Here is a 20,560-nt window from a genome sequence, read left to right as displayed (position 1 = left end):
ATGTTTTAGGTACATCGTGATGTGATTGTAAAACAAAACGTGGTAGAGGAGCGTCATCTCGCCACACAGTCCATAGCTTAATACTATAACAGTAATATAGCCAGTCCCAGTTCACTGACTCAATGCCAGTCTATTAACAGATACACATTCCTCACCATCTTAAAGAAAACTATTATGCAGAGCAGATGAGTTGGCCTAATAAAAGTTAAACTACATGACATGCCTGGTCATGTAATAGATTTAATGGTGCATTACACAACATCCCTGCATGTTATCATAAAGGTACACATTTAATGGGAAAATTCCGCAAACTAATGAATTACCACACATATCCTATACCTGTCTAGGTATGAAACGCATATTTGTTAAAAACACATAAACATCAAAGAGAAACATTACGTAAGTTATAGCATGGTCGACCGAAATAGATAGCTATTTTGTTGACATGCCACTAGTAAATGTTTGAGGATAAGATTAAATCTTTATCACAGTCAACCATGATGTCATTCGTTATATTTCACAGCAAGGTATTGAAGCTACAAATTGTTATATCTTTTGGGTTGGTATTTCAATATTTACGAGTGACACAAAAATAATCTTATTAATGGTATTTTAAACTTAAGTGACTAAGAAATGGCTGCATATATATATCCTAATTGCCTTGTGCTCATCGAACAAGATAAAAGTACGCATGACAGTGACGTCTTCTCGTCATATGATTCTTATGTCATGCTTTCTGTTGTGGTCTATTTCTATATATAAAGATGTGAACAAATTTCATGCTTTTCGTTGCTTTTAGTCCCAACATTTGTCAATAACTGATATTGATGATAAGTTAAGTTACGTAAACTGATATGTGCCGTACTGTTGTGTTGGTGATAGAAACCAAGTTTGATGAACAGCGATACCTTTGGGTCGTAATCGGGTAACACCGTTTTACCTGCCCTGTGCCCTTGTGGCATCACAGGTTCACAATCAGATGTGACTTAACCGACCAACATGCATGTAATCATTTTCACCTGATATCTCTATCTGTCAACTTTATTTTCAAGGTCAGATGTGGCCTGAGGTCATGTATATGATAAGTCCTTGTACCTACAAAGACACTAGAGGTACAGCTCCCAACTATCCACAGCAGGTCCTCCACAAATAAACACCAACAGAACAAGATCAGTTGTGATCTGTTACACAGTTGACCTTCCATTCCCTGTGCTATCCTGAAGCATATAGTATCCTCGTGAAAAAACTCATTAATTTTTGCATTCAGTGGACCAATAGAAAAATCAATGTCTAGCGGTTGCAGCATTTGCCTTAGTTAGCCTGAACTACCTCAGAAATTTGTTTATGAAAAGTAGAGATCAGGTATTGGAAATTAGTGGAATGACAAAGTTGTATATCAAGGAAAATTGGCAGTGCACTTGGTCTGGGGAACACACCCCATCCATCACACGAGAGCTTGGCTGTCGGCACTGATGGGCCGTAGTGGGCAAGCCTGGCAGGTATCTTACCATACCTGTACTAACGATGCCTTACCTGTGCACAGGTACATACATTTTACAATAGTATAGATGCACACACCTTTGACACAAGGCCAAAAGAAAGATTGTTGTGCATGTTGAAGATACAGTTGGTACAGAACTGGAGTTATTAGCTTCCGTGATTGAGGATATACTAGACAGTATCTTTGGGATATATGACGGCCAGGGATGTGTTTTGTGCTCTACTATCGGAATACTAGCACAGCAGCTATAGGAGCTTAGTAGTGGCATTCTGTGTCTGTGATCCTGTTTTGGAACCATGTTGTTTCTACAACAAGTTTGATACCTACTGTTGTGATCGTGATGAATGTTTTTTTTTTCGTCTATCACAAAAAGTTCCTTTTAGTCAGATTACCACACTATAACGTAATGGTCGGTGTTTGACATGCTCAGGAGATCCTACGACCCGATCATCTATGGAGAATATCTATGTTGGAAATCAGTGGTAAGTGTGCTCCTACCATCATTTATATGGTCATTATCTAAAATTATCAACAATTTTCTTTACCTTCTTTTCTAACATTGTCATTGAAGTTTGACATAATATTTGACCTCCGTTTTACTTCATATTGAAATATAATGCATTTAATTTGAACCTCATGCATTGATCAATTCAAAAGACTTACACCAATACATAATAAACCTGATGTGAAGGTTTTGGTATAAAAGCGTAAGAGTGCAACAGTACATTATAAGGGAGGTCAGCTGTTGGACCGTACCTTTGATTACATCAGGGAGTGTAACAGCTGATGGCTTTGACTCCAGTACCATAGACACCCACTCCTTAAGGAGAGTTTGTGCGACCCCTGCCGAGTGTCTGACCTTGGACAATGTATACATATATTTGAAAAGTGTCACTTCAATTTAAATATGCGAATCAAATGACAGCCGTCATAATTACCCCAGAAATGGAAGCCATTCATTTGATTTTACATTTAAGAATTGAAACTATTAGCCGAGCCCTTTAAAAGGAGTTCAATGAGAAATCCTACAATACCTCCCAGGATAAAAAGTCGGTCATACCGGGATTGTGTAAAACATTAACCCATACAAACATGAGAATTTTTGGCACTTGTCTGTGGTGAAAAGATTTAACAACCGTTTAAATAGAATGAAACTGCGCTCACAATTACAAACTTCAATCCAAACAGCAATAGACATTGATTGGAGGTTTTCTGAGGCAATTGACTGTCGGGTTTCGGAGAGCATTAGGTGAATATGGGTCTCGACTGCCGTTCTTCAAATCGTTCATCCCTGACTGAGCACCTTGTTGCTACAATATATGATTTCTTATGTCAATATGTATTTTAGCATTATTTGCGTGTTCCTTTGTCAACCCTTAGTGTGTACAGTGGAGGAGGAGGACTTATTTATTTCTCATTCATATTGATTGAACATGTACGCAGACATTTACCTCTCATTCATAAATAATAGGAATGACATTGCCATAGTACCTACGTACCCTGTGTAGCGCACAGGGACTCACCTGTAGGTCATTTATATTTGCATAATTCGTAACCGAGATTTTCAAAACCTGGAAGTTTTTAGCATACAGGTAGACCTGTGAGGTGGACATTGTGGTGTGTACACTTGTCATCAGCCCGGAGGGTTTTACCATACCATACTCCCCACTGCCGCCAGCTTATGTACTGTCAACGAATGTTAGTACTCTTGGCGATGACATTCCTACGGGATGGAATCACGAGGATGATAGAGGTACCAGGATGTGTAATATCCTCGTCACTTCTGTGTGTGTCTACGTCATGGATCTAATTCTGACATGGACATAGCCCAATTGTTTGGGTCTTGTCTACCCCCATAAATCTATATACAAGCTCTAGGATCTCTGTCAATGTTGACGCACTGATAGCATTGTGGTCTCTACAAGATGACCTTTGAACTGGAATTAAGCAACAAGTGATGAGAAAGAAGCCACGTAAAGTGTTGCCGTAATAACGGTACCTAGCTAATCACATGGGCCATGTGATACAGAAGGCACAGGACCCTAAGGTCCATGCCCCTCCGGAGGTTGAGAAGGTAAGGGGAGTAAAAGAAGGGAATGAAATGCATCTAGACTCCTTATATGGGTTATCATCTACACTCCTTATATGGGTTATCATCTACACTCCTTATATGGGTTATCAAATCATTCAAAAATTTATGTTGAATAATAAAAAACAATGCAGTGGAATTTCAGTATAGCAAAATTGTGTCCTGTTATTTAGTTATGATTATTTTTTTTAATGATAAATCTCAAAAAGCACTTCCTTTCCATGTAGACTGTGTATAATGAAACAGTACGGAGGTTCTCAGTATACCATCTAACTTGTGTATCAGTACAGGGACATCCCAACATCCTGCTGTACAAATATTGCACAATCAATATCTCGTTAAGGTCAGTTAATTTCTTTGAAAAGTCTGGGTTCATTTGCTGATATTTATTTAATGAATTATTAATTTCTATACATTAATGGTATTGGCGGTCCCAGATAGCTCAATAATCCCTGTAGGCCTGTTATAGAATATCTTCATTACGTTTAGATCAGTTTCATAATTACATCTTATGGGAAGAATTATGTTAAACTTTTACTATTTAAATATGAACTTTTATTCTGTTAATATACTTTGATAGTTGTATTTTGCTTCATTACCTCATAAACACATAAATAAAGCAAGGACACCTGACAAACATACCAGGAAGGATCCTAGACACCTCACAAAGACACATACAGACCAGGAAGGATCCTAGACACCTCACAAAGACACGTACATACCAGGAAGGATCCTAGACACCTCACAAAGACAAATACATACCAGGAAGGATCCTAGACACCTCACAAAGACAAATACATACCAGGAAGGATCCTAGACACCTCACAAAGACAAATACATACCAGGAAGGATCCTAGACACCTCACAAAGACACATACAGACCAGGAAGGATCCTAGACACCTCACAAAGACAAATACATACCAGGAAGGATCCTAGACACCTCACAAAGACACGTACATACCAGGAAGGATCCTAGACACCTCACAAAGACAAATACATACCAGGAAGGATCCTAGACACCTCACAAAGACAAATACATACCAGGAAGGATCCTAGACACCTCACAAAGACAAATACATACCAGGAAGGATCCTAGACACCTCACAAAGACACATACAGACCAGGAAGGATCCTAGACACCTCACAAAGACACATACATACCAGGAAGGATCCTAGACACCTCACAAAGACACACACATACCAGGAAGGATTCTAGACACCTCACAAAGACACAAATGTACTTCAGCCAATTATTGTAAACTGTTCCGTTAACTTTTTAGGTTGTATGCATACCATGACTACCAGGCGGGTAGATTTCAATAACGTTGTCTCCTTTATAGAAATCACAGGTGTCGGAATGGTTCAACTTGATTTGAAGATACAGTATTGTTATTACATATAACTTATATAAGTGTTTATATCGTGTATGATTTGGCTGTGTCAATAAGAATCGGATTGAAATCTGAGCTACAATGCGGGTAATAGGTATAAAGTATTTGTTAGAATGGTTATAAATGATACGGAGAGAACATACGACACTATGGGGCAAGGCTGTGTTCAATACACTAAAGTCTACATATCCCGAGTATTCCGAGCCCTACTTATTTAATAACACACAGCTTTTATAGCACCACATAAAACGTATTTAAACCCCAGAGTAAACGCTATCATTGTAGAGAATGCTCCTTCCAGCGACCATGTTTGTTTGTTGGTTATAATTGTCCTTCCCTGACGGAATGTCACTACCAACATGGTAAAGCTTCCCTATGTCGTTACGAAGGATTATAACTGCTTGTCCCCGAGCCTCAGCGGATAAATTATTGTTAAAATAGGAATATATGTTCCATGTAATCGTACAGAAAAAAAGGTATCAACGGTTCAAATGTTTTTAAATGGCTACAAAAATTGTGATTTGGTTTTCAAATCCTAAAACTTAACTCTATAGAACATTCAACCTCGACTTGAATACTGCTGTATATATATTGATGTGGGGTTCTACATTAAGAACAATGACACTGTAAGTCACCTTAGTGTTCAATGAAAGGATAGGATGTTGACATTATAATACTAGAGGTCATGGTCTGTCATCCTCTATAGAGAGGTTTATTTGATCTTGCCAATAAAGCAGGGACAGATAACTATGTAGATATATAAAGACAATTTACAGTGTGTTTATGTATTTATTGCTGTAAATATAAACAGACTTGAGTTGGCTACTCTGTGATGCCCACCTGTCACAGGCTATTTTAACTGACCATCACTACTAAACCCAGTTCCCAGACTCTATGACTGCTATCTATCTAACTCTCCGGGGTCATCATCGTTCATTTTTATTGGCTATAGTGTGTATGTAAACATCTCATAGTAAAAGTTTCAAAATTTCTAAAATATCCCATCATACTGTACAATTTACTGTAACCTCATAGTTGTGCTAGAGTCCATACAGAGCAAAAGTTCAAGCCAGGTCATAGCACTCGGATGTTAGTCAACAATGTTCTATCACATGCATATGATGGTGGAGGCTGCACTTCATCCATCACTTGGTCAGCCTGAACAACACTTAAAAATGGTAAGCACATACATCACTTGGTCAGCCTGAACAACACTTAAAAACGGTAAGCACATACATCACTATATATAGCTAGGTTACACAGAACGACGAGCACATACATCACTATATATAGCTAGGTTACACAGAACGACGAGCACATACATCACTATATATAGCAAAGTTACACAGAACGACGAGCACATACATCACTATATATAGCTAGGTTACACAGAACAAGTACAAGAGGAAGGATTGCATACCATCAAAGTAGTGTACTTTATGTTTGTTTGGGGGTTTTTTTCATTTTTTATTTATAAATATTAAACGATGACTGAAACATAGATATCTAGATGACATTTATGGGTCACAAAACCAAGGTTTGATTTCTGTTTTTTGTTGTATATCCAGAAAGAGCATCGATATTTTGTCGCAATTACAGCTATAGCTGTACATGTGATTGAACTTCCTGCTGGGATAACTCTGACATGACCACAGGCTAATGTAGCGGCCTATTGTTGAACACACTGCCATTCTCCTTAGTGACAAATGACATTGATTAAGAAGGGACATATGTCACCTGTAAGATTTGTTCCTGTGCAGTGATAACATGCACATTGGCACGGGTCACTTTATTGACTTGATGTCCAGGACTATCAGACCTCCCATCTGGAAGTCAGGCCAACATGTCTTATTGAGGGTTCAATATTTATTCTGATTAGGACATTTATATGACAAATCAAATTTATGTTAGGATGCCCGAAGCTTTTCGTGTTTATAAGCTTCCTAAGACTTTAATCTGGTAAATATGTTTCAAGTATACTTTCCTGGTTTGACCTGAAAGGCAAATAGGAACCATCAGGATCAAGTTGCATTATTGAATTTCGTTTAAATTTTCTTTTGTAAGGTTTTATTGAAAATCTTTATCAAAATCCATTGACAACACTTAATTTGAGTTCACAAGAATATAACAATTTTGAAATTGAAAGTTTCACAAACTTTAGGGAATTTGATAAAAATACTATGTAAAACATTTCCAATATTTTCCTAGATCAGTAGAGAAAGGAACAACCGCTAATTTCCACTAATTGGGGGAAAGCATGATAGCCGTCCCTACTGTGGTCAGACAAGTGACCATTACTCTCTCTAGACACTGTCTGACCAATGACAGTCCATGACCAAAGGACATGGTAATTAATGACTGTGTATGGCCATTCTATGGCAGATAGGTGTAAAGTCAAGGGCTAGGAAGTCCTGATGTTACATGGGAAAACCTAAATGTCTTTACAAAGGTCACTTGGGGCATGGGTCATATACATCATGTTAATTGCAATCAAGGTTTCCTTTACACAAGCATATCATTAGAATAAAATTTGAATTTGATATTTGTAGTAATGTGGTTAGATATTAAGGCAAAAACTCATTATTATTTTATTTATGTGGGTGAAAGAACAAAAATATCTTTCCCAATCCATATCAAGATGAAAATTCATATTTTCATAATGATATTCCACCCAAAATATTCCAGGAAACATAATAACATGTTGTCACAACACAAGTCCACCTTTCCTTAAAGTGCTCATCTTAACAACCATATATTATATAGATTTCCGTATCTAAGACAGCCCTAATGCTAATTAGTTCTCTCCTATTAGTAAGACGTTAGGTTGCTATCTGATCGTCTCCTACATACTATGTATCCCCTCTCTGATAAACTGTGATCATCCTGTGGATATATTTGTCTCTTAAGCAGGATGCACCAAGTAGCCTGCTGTATATTTACATTCTTATATCTATTGTTGGGAGATAACCGAGGAAAAGATGTCTATATAAAGTAGAGGAAGAGTTACCCACCCAAGATAGAGTTAGATAGGAATAGATAGACAAAGATAGAGGTGTATGGGATTATATAGTAAATCTTCACCATGTACCTAACAAAGATAGAGGTGTATAGGATTATATAGTACGTCTTAAACGTGTACCTAACAGGCCCATCATAGGCCTATGTGATACTATACAAAAAATAGCACCTGAGGGATTATATCTAAATCCTGAGGATTAGGAAAGGCTGGAGGGAACACTAACCATATGGCACCCAGGTAAGATATCCCCTGTAATCGGCAGATGATTGAAAGGCATGGTCAGTGACTGTGCAAGTTCTTAATGGTAGAACGTTTGTGGGCCAGAAGATGAGGTTATGACCGATTGGATACGTTTAGATTATCATCATTACCTGACATGGGTACCACAATTCAGGTATTGTTATACCTGTTAAAAATATCATTCTCTAGGATTGGGCAAAAAACATTCAAGTAACAAGAAAATAATTAACCCTGTTCTATGATGAAAGCCAGCTATTGTTTCCGCCATTTTATTGATTATGTGCACTTGTGTAGTAAATAGCAAGCTTAAATATCCAATATGATCTGTGCTGTCCGAAGGGCAGGGCTTAGTTAGGAACTAAAAGGTATCTCTTCTCTCATGGCTATGGATTACACTGTCGCCTGTCTATCGATGTTATACTCCTAATGAAGTATCTATAAGCCTTGTATTCAAATCCTACATGGGCTAGTTTGGTACACATGGATAGCAAGCAGAGCCCTATTCAGCATGTTCTCTATCCCATATGTAGCTGACCAATCACTGACTAATTGTTTTAAGATACAGGGGACTATCAGAACTTCTACTGTCCTATTTCTGGATCATTTTAATTGCTATATCATACCTAGTCTGACCGCCCATGGGTGGGCCTGCTTTCTGTTTTGTGTCTGCCAGGACAACTGATAGTTAAATACCTATATAACAGATATATAATTGGCTGTTTAATATGCGGAGTACAACATTGGTGGCTGTTCGTATTTATAGAACACCCGACCACAATTATGTGGAGTATTTATATACACGGGCCTGTTTTTGTTTTGTAAGTGGGACAACCTCCCTGTAACCCATCCCTGCCCTGGATCTCCGCAGTCACAGGTATCATTAATACCTGTATATCTACCTGTAGCGTGACTTGAAGTAGTAGTAAAGTACACAGGTGATACACAAGGTCATACCTGACCAGACAGGTCTGATAGAGGCTGGTCAGGTACATTCCTCATAGTCATACTAAGTTCGTAACTATTCAGTTTACAACCTGTCTATAAAGGTCGATTAAATACAGGGGGTCTTTATGTTCATGATATAAAGGTAAATGTTATATAAAGAAAACTGTTCCTGGTGTTCATCGTTACTAACGAGTGATCTTTATATGGAGGGGGCATTATTGAAGTGCTTTTTGACAGTATATTTGTACGTTTTAATTGTGTTAGTTACCTGTTAGTTGTAGACAGGTAGATTGCACAGGTACATAATTAATATAAGATGTAGGTGATTTACATAATTATTGATGGTTGAGTTTGAGCAATGGGCAAAGTTTGGAGCTTTGAAATAATTTAGACTATAAACATTAGATATTGCAATATATTTGTATTACCCTCCAAACAAATAAAGCCACGTACACGTCTGTGGTCTAAATTATTCTGTTTCTAGTGCTACCTTCTGTTATGACAACTATTGGTGTGTAATATTTATTGATTTTATCTATTTCAATTTCATGGCTGAATTATTAGGATGACATTACGATCAATGTTACCTCATTTAACTACCAACCAATTCTATTGCAAGCACTGATGACAATATTGAGTATTGGTATGTTTGAATGCGCTAAGAATGTGCAAGCGCCCCATTAAGGCAAGATCATGTTGACCGATTGACCTCCCAACTAGGACGGGGTAATAAATATGCTGAACAATATCAATATCATCAGGAAACATTATAATCAAAATATATACAGGTTGAAATTTATATCGGGAGTATTCTGTCCTGCTCCAGTAAGCATGTAACAGTAATTGCATAAGTTGAATAGCTTTGATGATATGGACCAGATTTTATGTTATAAGGCATTAACGCAGACTTGAACCTATATGTAGAATATCCATAACGATTCTGTAAATTCCTTCGGTAGATGAAATAAAAAAATATCATAATGGCTTTCTGTGATCAAGTCATGTTGTCAGTGAGAGTTTTTAATGTGTCATGTGTGAATATCTAATTTGCCCTCCCCACCTACAGAGAATAAATTTGTTTCGCTATCTGTAGAGGAGTAATGTGTGATGGTGGCTCGGTGGTGTCATTTCGCCTGGCCCCAGCTCCGTGAACCACCATTTCGCCTGGCCCCTCCGTGACTCGCCATGCTATCTGGTGACATCTGAGGAGGGATTACCTCTGTCAACACGTTCCCTCCACACTGCCCTTGTCTCAGCCCTTACAGTACATGGTACTCGCAAGCGGATTTACTAATCATCCAATGTCTTAGCCTACACTTATCACCAACATGTGCTGTCTGTATTATAGACCTGCTTGTATTTGCAGCAGTGTATCATTTGGGAGTTAATCATTCAGCAAAGTGCTTCAGGATTTCTGATTCTGAATTCATCGGAGTTGTATGTAATCAGAGTTGTATGTAATTGTTGTACATATCAACTTATGATGAACGACCGGAGATGAGACTGCAGGTAACATTTCATGCATACCTGTATTGTATCGGTGGTGGATTAAGTATTGGGGGGAGAGTGTTTGAGGATAACTTACCTCGGGATACAAGATCTTACCTCGGGATACAGGATCTAACGTAAAGTAAGCAGTGTATTACTATGTCAACTGTGTCGGGATTAGGGAAGGGTGTAACTGTTCTGTGATATGGATGCTCAGGCGAGGAGGGGATGGTTTGCCGTTAAAAAATGGGTGAGTGAAGAATTAATCAGCACTGTTTAATTAATCTGCTTCAGTGCCTCATAAATATTCTTTCTAAGACATGAAGGTACATGTATATTCAATTATTGAGTCTGTGGTTAGGTTCAGGCAGACATGAGAAACAAATGATTTGAATTCCTGGCTTGGTTTATTTTACCATTGCCTGTGTGTCTTCTACATTTCTTGAAAAATAAAAATGAAATCTTGATATTGAGGGTACAGTTGATTTGATGCAATTAATTAAGCTATGTGGAGATGTGTCAGCTGCTTTGTATTAATATTGACATCTTAGTGATGGGTTCCACCGTGTTAATGCTGTATTAAGATTGAGAGCTTTAGTGATGGGTTGTTCCACCGTGTTAATGCTGTATTACGATTGACATCTTAGTGATGGGTTCCAACGTGTTAATGCTGTATTAAGATTGACATCTTAGTGATGGGTTCCACTGTGTTAATACTACATTCAGCAAAGTCCATTTTCTGGAATGTTGGATTGGCAAATAATAGTACATGTATCCTGTTTATGAAGATGCTAAAACATTTCACAATTGACTCTAAGAGATATATATCTAAAAACACCTGATGACATTTGTACACCTGTTGTCATCAATTTGTATAGAATTTGTGTGATACAGATTTCAGAATGAGTTTGATCAGTCATCTTGTTTGTGACTTTTCCGGCCAGGTGTTGTAACACTGTACTTTTACAACTCTGCAGTGTGTGAACTTTTACAAATATAGGTTAAATTCCCAATAAACCACAAACTATTTCGTTAAATCACAATGAATAATTAGCAATTGAGTAACTGCCAATATACTGAACATTTTATATTGTATTAAGAAAATGATTTACAAAAAAAAGATTTTTTTATTATTTTCTCCTTCATCTCTCACTTTAAAGTAATATTTACAATTAAGAAATTCATCACATAAGAAGACATGGAAAGTATTCTTTCAAAAATTATATATATTTTGAAGGGTGTATATCTAATGAAACATCGAGTTGTGTAATGTTTTAGTGGTTTTACCTCAAGTTACTCGTCTTTATTCATCCTTGTGGACAAATTTCTGTCTCCGGACCTAAAGGTGGATCTTATTAAATAAACTACAAATAGGTAGTGTCCTAAGGGAGTGACCTTATCCAGGTGTCCACTTATAAGGATAGGGTCATTTACCTGAGTAATATCATCCCTTCACACCTGACAGGTAACAACTCATCATCCCTTTGTTTCTCATTGTTACAGGTACAAAGAATACCGGAATATGATAAATACCTGAGTGACCTTTTGGATGAAACTGACCATGGTCATCCTGACTATGATGACCTCCACAGGGCACATGCAAGGGTCAAGAAAGTAAGTATTACCTACTAATTAGGTGAACATCAAGAAAGTTCATGTTACAGTAGTCAATTTACTTCTCTTACAGCAAAATAATCAGCCATTTGGTAGTCGAGTGAAACGTTAAACTGACTCTTACAGCAAAATAATCAGCCATTTTGTAGTCAAGTGAAACGTTAAACTGACTCTTACAGCAAAATAATCAGCCATTTGGTAGTCAAGTGAAACGTTAAACCGTAAGTTGCGGGAATATCAAAAAAAAAAAATTCAATAAGTTCTTTGAATTTTTGAAAAAGAAATTACGGTTATTTGTATAAAAGGTTTAAAGAAACATTACTAATGTTTATGGAGGTGTACATTGAGATTTACGACCCTCATTACTAATAGGTTAATGACAGACCATATACAACTATTACAGTTTAATGAGCCCTACAGCAATTATAAGATGGTGTTATTGTTTTACATTAGAAGTAAAACCTGATTTACATGCTATGTGGAACTTGAGAAATGTATAAGATATGGTGATTTGGAGGCTACATGACACACACTGTCAAGATAAGGTCACTAAAATACATATAAGTTTATAGGTCAGATCGTCCCTGAGAATAATATTCTCCTTATTAGGACCGACAGAATCCTTCAGATGTTGTGTTTGATGTCTGTCTAATAGGATGGAGATAGCTGTCAGGGACGTAAAAGCTCACATATATCAAGTACAACTAAGGCATCAGGAACTATATATTGTATCGTTGTATTCCTGAACACATTTTCTTTCATTTATTAAAGCATATTATGCTTCCATCTTAAATAAATCAATTCTTTTCAAAAAATATTAAAGAAAATATTATCATGAATATTGGATTTTTCCAAATCTATATTACCATGCATTTATTGGAATTCTATTTTACATTGAGTTTGTCTGCAGTTAATTCTACATTGAGAGGGTCCAAGATCTATTTTACATTGAGAGGGTCCAAGATCTATTTTACATTGAGAGTGTCCAAGTTCTATTTTACATTGAGTGTGTCCAAGTTCTATTTTGCATTGAATGTGTCCAATTTCTATTTTACATTGAGAGTGTCCAAGTTCTATTTTACATTGAGAGTGTCCAAGTTCTATTTTACATTGAGTGTGTCAAAATTCTATTTCACTTTCAGTGTGTCAAAATTCTATTCTATGCTTTGTCAGAAGTATATTTTACATGTGAATAAGGATATGTCATAAAACTTGTCAAGATAATGGTCTAGTATCACCTTGTGTGAATTTTTATGTGATCTAAAAACTTGTCCTCTGAATAAGGATATGGTATAAAACTTTGAGGATCAATACTTGAAGATACAATGCACTAAAAACAAGCCAATTACTGGTGAAGTTGTTTCTGAATAATAAATAGGGGAATGACCCAGGATGAGGTGACTGTGACTCAACATGAAACAGACTATTTTCAATGAAACTTCTGCATGAATTGTCAGTTCTAAAGTGTATTGTCCGAGTAAAAAGGACTTTGTGTGCCTATGTTTTATTGGTCAGAGATCCTAGATCTTATTTAACAAAGGTTGTGGGTCAAACTTGTTTTGGTCAACACGACTTTGTCAAATCACTGTTTGAATTAATTGTGACATTTAAGTTTTATTTGAGATGCAGATCATGTAGAACTTCACAGGTATCGGTGACAGTTAATTACAGGCAACAGACATCAGCCACAAGGGGGCGACACAAGACAACTCCCAATCATTTCTACCATGTGACTCTTTATTAAGGACCAGAGCTGGGAGCATCAGATTGGATTTCTTGTGTTGGGATAAAGTCCGGTATAATTTCTACAGTATAGTGGGTCAGTGTTATTAGAGATAGACTGTACGGTCCCACAAACCCCCTGTCATAACCTACTACCATAACAATACATCTTATCGTCAAATCTCTATTTTTACCCTTAGAATATTTCATGAAACTACCTGTTATGGTACTTAATAGTCTCTATTATGGGCAGTTAAAGAAGTTATTTAGACGTGAAATTTAAGACCACTCAAAGGGTCCTTCTCAGACAAACCATCTGATATACCAGATTTTATATTGCGTAGGTAAAAGGTTTATATTTCCAATTCAAAAATGTCTTTTTGTGATTGTGTGGCCATATGTCAGATTCACCCAGAGTCTGATGACATTACCCTAGATATGAATGTCATTACCGTAGATACGCATACCTCAATATCCTACATTACCTATGGAACAACTTAGCTCCTTCTCAATCTACAGACAGTCTGGTTCATTGAAGAATTTAGGGTTGAGACGTTTGTATTGTAATGAAGTTTGTAGATTTGTGGAGAAATGAAACACATGTGACAGGTAGTGCAAGAAAAGAATACTTAATTAATTCGTACAATAAAACAGATGTAGAAAGTTAACAACAGTTTAGATAAAATATCCACACAATCAAACTCCAGACAAAAGGTAACAAGTTTAGTGTAACAATGTTCATGGGAGGAAGAGCAAACTGCAGAAGTGTTGAGCATGGCTCATTAAAACTTCACTCAAACTGGAGACAGGAAAAAGTTTAAACTATTCTTGTTGATACATGTCAGTTATTTCTGTATGAACAAGAGACATGTTAATTGATTGTGGAAGGCTATGGGTTATAAAATATGCAGAGAAACTGATTTGGGAACCACATAATCCTGTTAGGTGTAAATTAATGGAGAGTGAAGCTGTTTGTTAGTTGTTCTGCTTGCTTGAATTGATAGTCTGGCATTTATGCTTTATGTTAAATTTAGGTTGATAAAACCACAAAATATTTTATAGTAAAAGTGGAATTTGGCATGGTGACAAAGTTGATATAACCACAAAATATTGTATATTTTATGGTGACATTATTTATAAATTCATGAGAACCTGAAAACAATTTGGCATGAACAGCAATATGATGGGTCAGACAGATTTGTGGGAAGATGAGCTGGAGTAATAAGATATAGGTATTTGAGGGGAGAGAGATCAGAGTTGTATGAAAAGGGAGACAGATTTGTGGGGAGACCGACCTGAGAAATAGTAGGGGAGACAACTGAGTACCATTACAGGCATTTGAGGGGAGACAACTGAGTAATATAATAGAAGCATTTAGGGGTAGACAACTGAGTAATATAATAGAGGCATTTAGGGGAGACAGGCTGGAGTAATAGGATACAGGAATTTGAGCGGAGACAGTTCTGGGTAATACGATACAGGNTATAGAGGCATTTGGAGGTAGACAACTGAGTAATATAATAGAGGCATTTAGAGGTAGACAACTGAGTAATATAATAGAGGCATTTAGAGGTAGACAACTGAGTAATATAATAGAGGCATTTAGGGGTAGACAACTGAGTAATATGATAGAGGAATTAGAGGGGAAGCAGTTCTGTGGGGAGACAGGCTGGAGTAATATGATACAGGAATTTGAGCGGAGACAGTTCTGGGTAATATGATACAGGAATTTGAGCTGAGACAGGTCTGGGTAATACGATACAAATATTTGAATCAGATACCTGTTACCTGAGTAACTCTTTCCTTTTGGAAAGTTTCTATATAGGTTATCAATTTCTTAACTTCATCAAAAGAATTTTTAACATTTTCATTTTCTTTGACAGGAGAACAATGGAATAAAAGTTAAAATTGTCTGGTAGGGTTTTAAATTAAATGAACGTATAAGTTTCCAGTTACTCACAAATACAGATGTGACAGACAAGTACAGATATAAACTATAGCAATAAACATGAAAATGAAATTCCAAAGATAATTTCAGTCCTAATTAAATGTGATACCTGTCAGACGGATTTCACTTTCAGTTGTCAAGTGTTCTAATGAATCGTGTGTTCAGTGTCAACTAGACCATCTTCTCTAGTGCAAAACCTTAACAGCAGACAACATTATGACGCAGAGAAAAAAAGCTGAAATGTTAAAATCTTGCTCCTGTCAACAAGCAATGTTATGAAATGATGTTTCTAGTTAGGTGTTATGTAGTTGACATTTGTTTGAGTGTCAAATTACGATAAAACTAAAGGTGAGGCGAAGTAATAGCTTCATTGTGGTACAATTTAACTTAATGTGAAGTTCAGATTTCATGTTACAAATCATTAAATCAATGTTTTTTTCTACACGCTGTTGAGTTGTGTTAATGGAACGCTAGTCTACTGACAATAACAGCACTATAGCGATGTTTACTTATGGGTTTTCCCTGGAACTAATGACAAGAAAAACATTTATGAATGATGTGTTGCTGTGTTATAAAGCTTTAAAATAGAGTTTAAATTGGTCATTACAAAAAGATTAAGAGACACAGGGAAATAAAAACAATATCACGTCCTTGTACATACACAGAACTCATAATTACTTCCTCATCATCACATTTTGTTGCATTGTTTACTTCTGTAACTTTCGGTAAATAACAGCACAAATTTAGCCTGTAAGAGTATGGACAGATTGGTTGTTTAATTATGTATACCTGGTATTACAAAGTTCATGACTCATGTTAAAATTCACTTGGTGCATTCTTCAGTACATAGATGTACTCTACAATACAGATGACAGGTAGGTGTACATAGATGTACTCTACAATACAGATGACAGGAAGGTGTACAGACTACTAAAATATCATTATCTATAAATGTACTGGTGTAGAAATGTGCACGTGTACTGTGAGGCTATCTGGGTACAGCATCACCATTCCTTGTGTACGCGTAGTGGGTTCTCTGCCACACAGGTATTCCACAGGTACGCTATAGGTATGTCATACCTGTGTTACCTGTTAATCCCTTAAACCTAATTTGGCAAGAACACAGACAACTGTAGGTTTTAGGTGCAATATCTGTGTGCATATACCTACTTAGCCCTTAGAACAGGTTTGTTTCTGACCACTCGTGCACCTGATCCCTGTAATGAATTAGAGACTTTGTACACAGGATTGTGGTAGACATATTGTAAACACAGCAAAGCAGTGCGGGGGATCCTTGTGTATATCCCAGCTTTGAGTGCTTAGCAAACAAGCGCATGGCTAAATATTGCATTGTGACGCAAGTTTGTCATAACTCCGATCACATGCTGATACGTCTATGTGTATTCACAGACCAGTATGATATTTCAGGTACATGTGGCAGGTCACAATATCTTTACAAATAGTCAACAATAACTTCCTGTAAAATCCAATACACCTTAATTTAAAGATTATTGAACATTTCATATGTCTTTTTGACTGCTGGTCAGTTTCGGTACAATCCTGTTTATAAACCTCCTCTTGTTGCCCTCTCACAATTTACTAATGAGTTGGAAATTCAGAGAAAATCATTTAGCTCAATCTAATTTATAAAATTTGATGGGTAGGTGAGGAATGGAGATTGTTGGCTGTACTATTTTATACAAAAGAACCTTATCTTAATCAGACCACAAGTACTTGTAAAATTCAATATTGTAGATTGAGCAAAATGTGACCCCTCGGTTAAATTTGACCTTCATGGTGTTCAAATGTCAAATGAGCAAGAGAGCAGTGTGGTAGATGCCATTTTGTACCCTGGAATGACAGGTTTGTGACCTATAGTGACCTTAATACTAGAAATGATATACATCACAATGGGGTTATAAACAGATAGAATTGATACATCACAGTGCGGATATACACAGATAGAAAAGTGTGATACATCACAGTGCGGGTATACACAGATAGACAAGTGTGATACATCACAGTGCGGGTATACACAGATAGAAAAGTGTGCTACATCACAGTGCGGGTATACACAGATAGAAAAGTGTGAGACATCACAGAGTGGGTATACACAGATAGAAAAGTGTGATACATCACAGTGGTAGTATACACAGATAGAAGTGATACATCACAGTGGGAGTATACACAGATAGAAAAGTGTGATACATCACAGTGCGGATATACACAGATAGAAAAGTGTGATACATCACGGTGGGGGTATACACAGATAGAAGTGATACATCACAGAGCGGGGATACACAGATAGAAAAGTGTGATACATCACAGTGGTAGTATACACAGATAGAAGTGATACATCACAGTGCGGGGATACACAGATAGAAAAGTGTGATACATCACAGTGGTAGTATACACAGATAGAAGTGATACATCACAGTGGGGGTATACACAGATAGAAGTGATACATCACAGTGCGGGGATACACAGATAGAAAAGTGTGATACATCACAGTGGTAGTATACACAGATAGAAGTGATACATCACAGTGGGGGTATACACAGATAGAAAAGTGTGCTACATCACAGTGCGGGTATACACAGATAGAAAAGTGTGCTACATCACAGTGCGGGTATACACAGATAGAAAAGTGTGCTACATCACAGTGCGGGTATACACAGATAGAAAAGTGTGATACATCACGGTGGGGGTATACACAGATAGAAAAGTGTGAAGTTACATCAATGGTTCTTTTCCCCACAGATGGTGAGGGAACACGAGGATGAGTTTGGAACAAGCCCAGAAAACCTCAGAATGGACAGCATTCAAAAACGATTCCCTAACGATGACCTTCAGCTACGCGAATCTTCATCTTCAGCAGCACAGGTAAGTTGTAACACCTGTTGCCTAGATTCTCTACATCACAAACTTGATTAATTAAATATCGACCCTAATAGCTTTTGTATTATTTATTTCATTAAATTGAAAAATATTAAAATGGAAATTAGCATGTTTAGTATATGATTATATATCTCTTATTTGATCTTTGATTGATTAATATTAATTTGATGGATACTGTATATCTTGATAAAAGAAACAATAGAATAGATGACGATTAATTACAATTAATTACTAAAAGGTAGGTAACAAGCAAGTCATTGATGTAGAAATGCTGTTACATCATGTTGCCTCTCATTGTCATTCAGGATGTCTTTGGACCCAACCACTTAAACCCATATATCATATCCACCTCTTAATCACCATATAATTAGGTTAATAAACGTCCTTGGGATTTTAAAAAAAATCACAATCATGTTGGATTGATGTTATATTACTGAAAATTGAATGAAAAGTCTTTTATCAATTTGATTTATAAAAGTCCCCTCATTAATTTTGTATAGATAGACGCCAGTTTTGGGGGTAGTGTTTTTGAACAGCTGATTTTCTGTTTGATAAGATCTCATTAATAATCTAATTATGTAATTTTTCAAAAGGTTGAAATATCAGTCGAGATCAAATTGTAATTTTAATGATTATTTTCAGATCATTAAAGAGCATTTTTCAATAGTGTTAATATATATTACATGTATTGATTTATTTATTGTTGACAAATCTAGATTATCGTGTATATTACCAAGCCCCTAAACGTAGGCCCCAATATAGTTCTTATACAAATTATGTGCTAGATTTATTTCATGCAATAGATTTCTAAATGAACTCTGATTTAAATAGAAGCAGGGACTCTACAGTTTGTTATGATAACACAGAGACAAAACCATCTGTCAGTGCCGTAGTTGTGTCGTTTGTTGGTTCCACGGAGATAATTGATGGTGATCTGTGGACTCTATACAGGTGTGTGGTGTTCTAACACACAACGAGAATTGATTAGCTACGAAAACCTTGATGTTTTTTTCTGCAGAATAAAAAGCCTATCTCCTGTGTGATTCACTTTAGTCTGTGCTTGTATTGAGAGCTTTTGGACTCTGGCTAAGCTTGACAAAGTTTGACAGCTTGCTTTAGACAGCTTTTTCTGTTGGAACTCCCCAGACAAAGATGATTATGGTCCCAGGTTGAACCTGTGCCAGACATCAGAAATCCGTACCAGTGAGGGAAGGGTGTTCATGGTCGATTTCTAACCATGTAATACTACACTGTAATTGTAGTGATGGACCTCGCTCTAACCTCCACTTGGTTCTGGGGATCAACATTTGAACTCAGTGATTATATATCCTAATTGAGAACAGTTAAACAGCAGTCGTTTACTTCAGACTGACAGGAAACTAATGCAATTGGTAAAAAATAACCTCGGACAAAACTCTGTCAGCATATGACATGTCTGTGAGATGGTATCTGGCATCGGCCATTGTGTGCTACCTGTGATTCTGGACGAAATGTCAGAGGAATGATGCAGTATGTTCAGCTGTTACCTGGCTGACCAAAACTTGTTAGGCCAGCTGGTGTGTATATATACCTCAGAGGTGAACAGGTGATAAATGTGTGTTTGTATACTAGATATGTATCACTAGATCTATCAATAGCTTCTGGGATAAACTTAACTCTCACTGACACAAATTCTTGTCAAGTTTTTACGATTCTTTGACACGC

At 36.8% G+C, this 20,560-nt stretch overlaps 1 protein-coding gene across 9 annotated transcripts in view; it reads left to right on the top strand.

Annotated features, from left to right (window-relative positions):
• The window catches only part of LOC110467302 (rho GTPase-activating protein 20-like), a 205,410-nt gene that overhangs the window by 150,061 nt on the left and 34,789 nt on the right, over positions 1–20,560 (top strand). For 5 of the 9 annotated variants that reach the window (XM_021524375.1, XM_021524378.1, XM_021524377.1 and 2 more), the window contains 2 exons: positions 12,178–12,288; positions 18,719–18,841. In XM_021524375.1, coding sequence (XP_021380050.1) covers positions 12,178–12,288; positions 18,719–18,841 — 234 coding nt within the window. Of the gene's footprint in view, positions 1–1,908; positions 1,984–2,895; positions 3,576–10,668; positions 10,696–10,826; positions 10,925–12,177; positions 12,289–18,718; positions 18,842–20,560 lie in introns of those variants that run through there. The other 4 variants (XM_021524382.1, XM_021524380.1, XM_021524384.1 and 1 more) reach the window with 4 other exon arrangements.

The sequence above is a fragment of the Mizuhopecten yessoensis genome, unplaced genomic scaffold (assembly GCF_002113885.1).
Source record: "Mizuhopecten yessoensis strain PY_sf001 unplaced genomic scaffold, ASM211388v2 scaffold11169, whole genome shotgun sequence".
Classification (NCBI taxonomy): Eukaryota; Metazoa; Mollusca; class Bivalvia; order Pectinida; family Pectinidae; genus Mizuhopecten; species Mizuhopecten yessoensis.
Note: the sequence above shows the minus strand (reverse complement) of the source record. Positions and strands in the feature narration are given on the sequence as shown.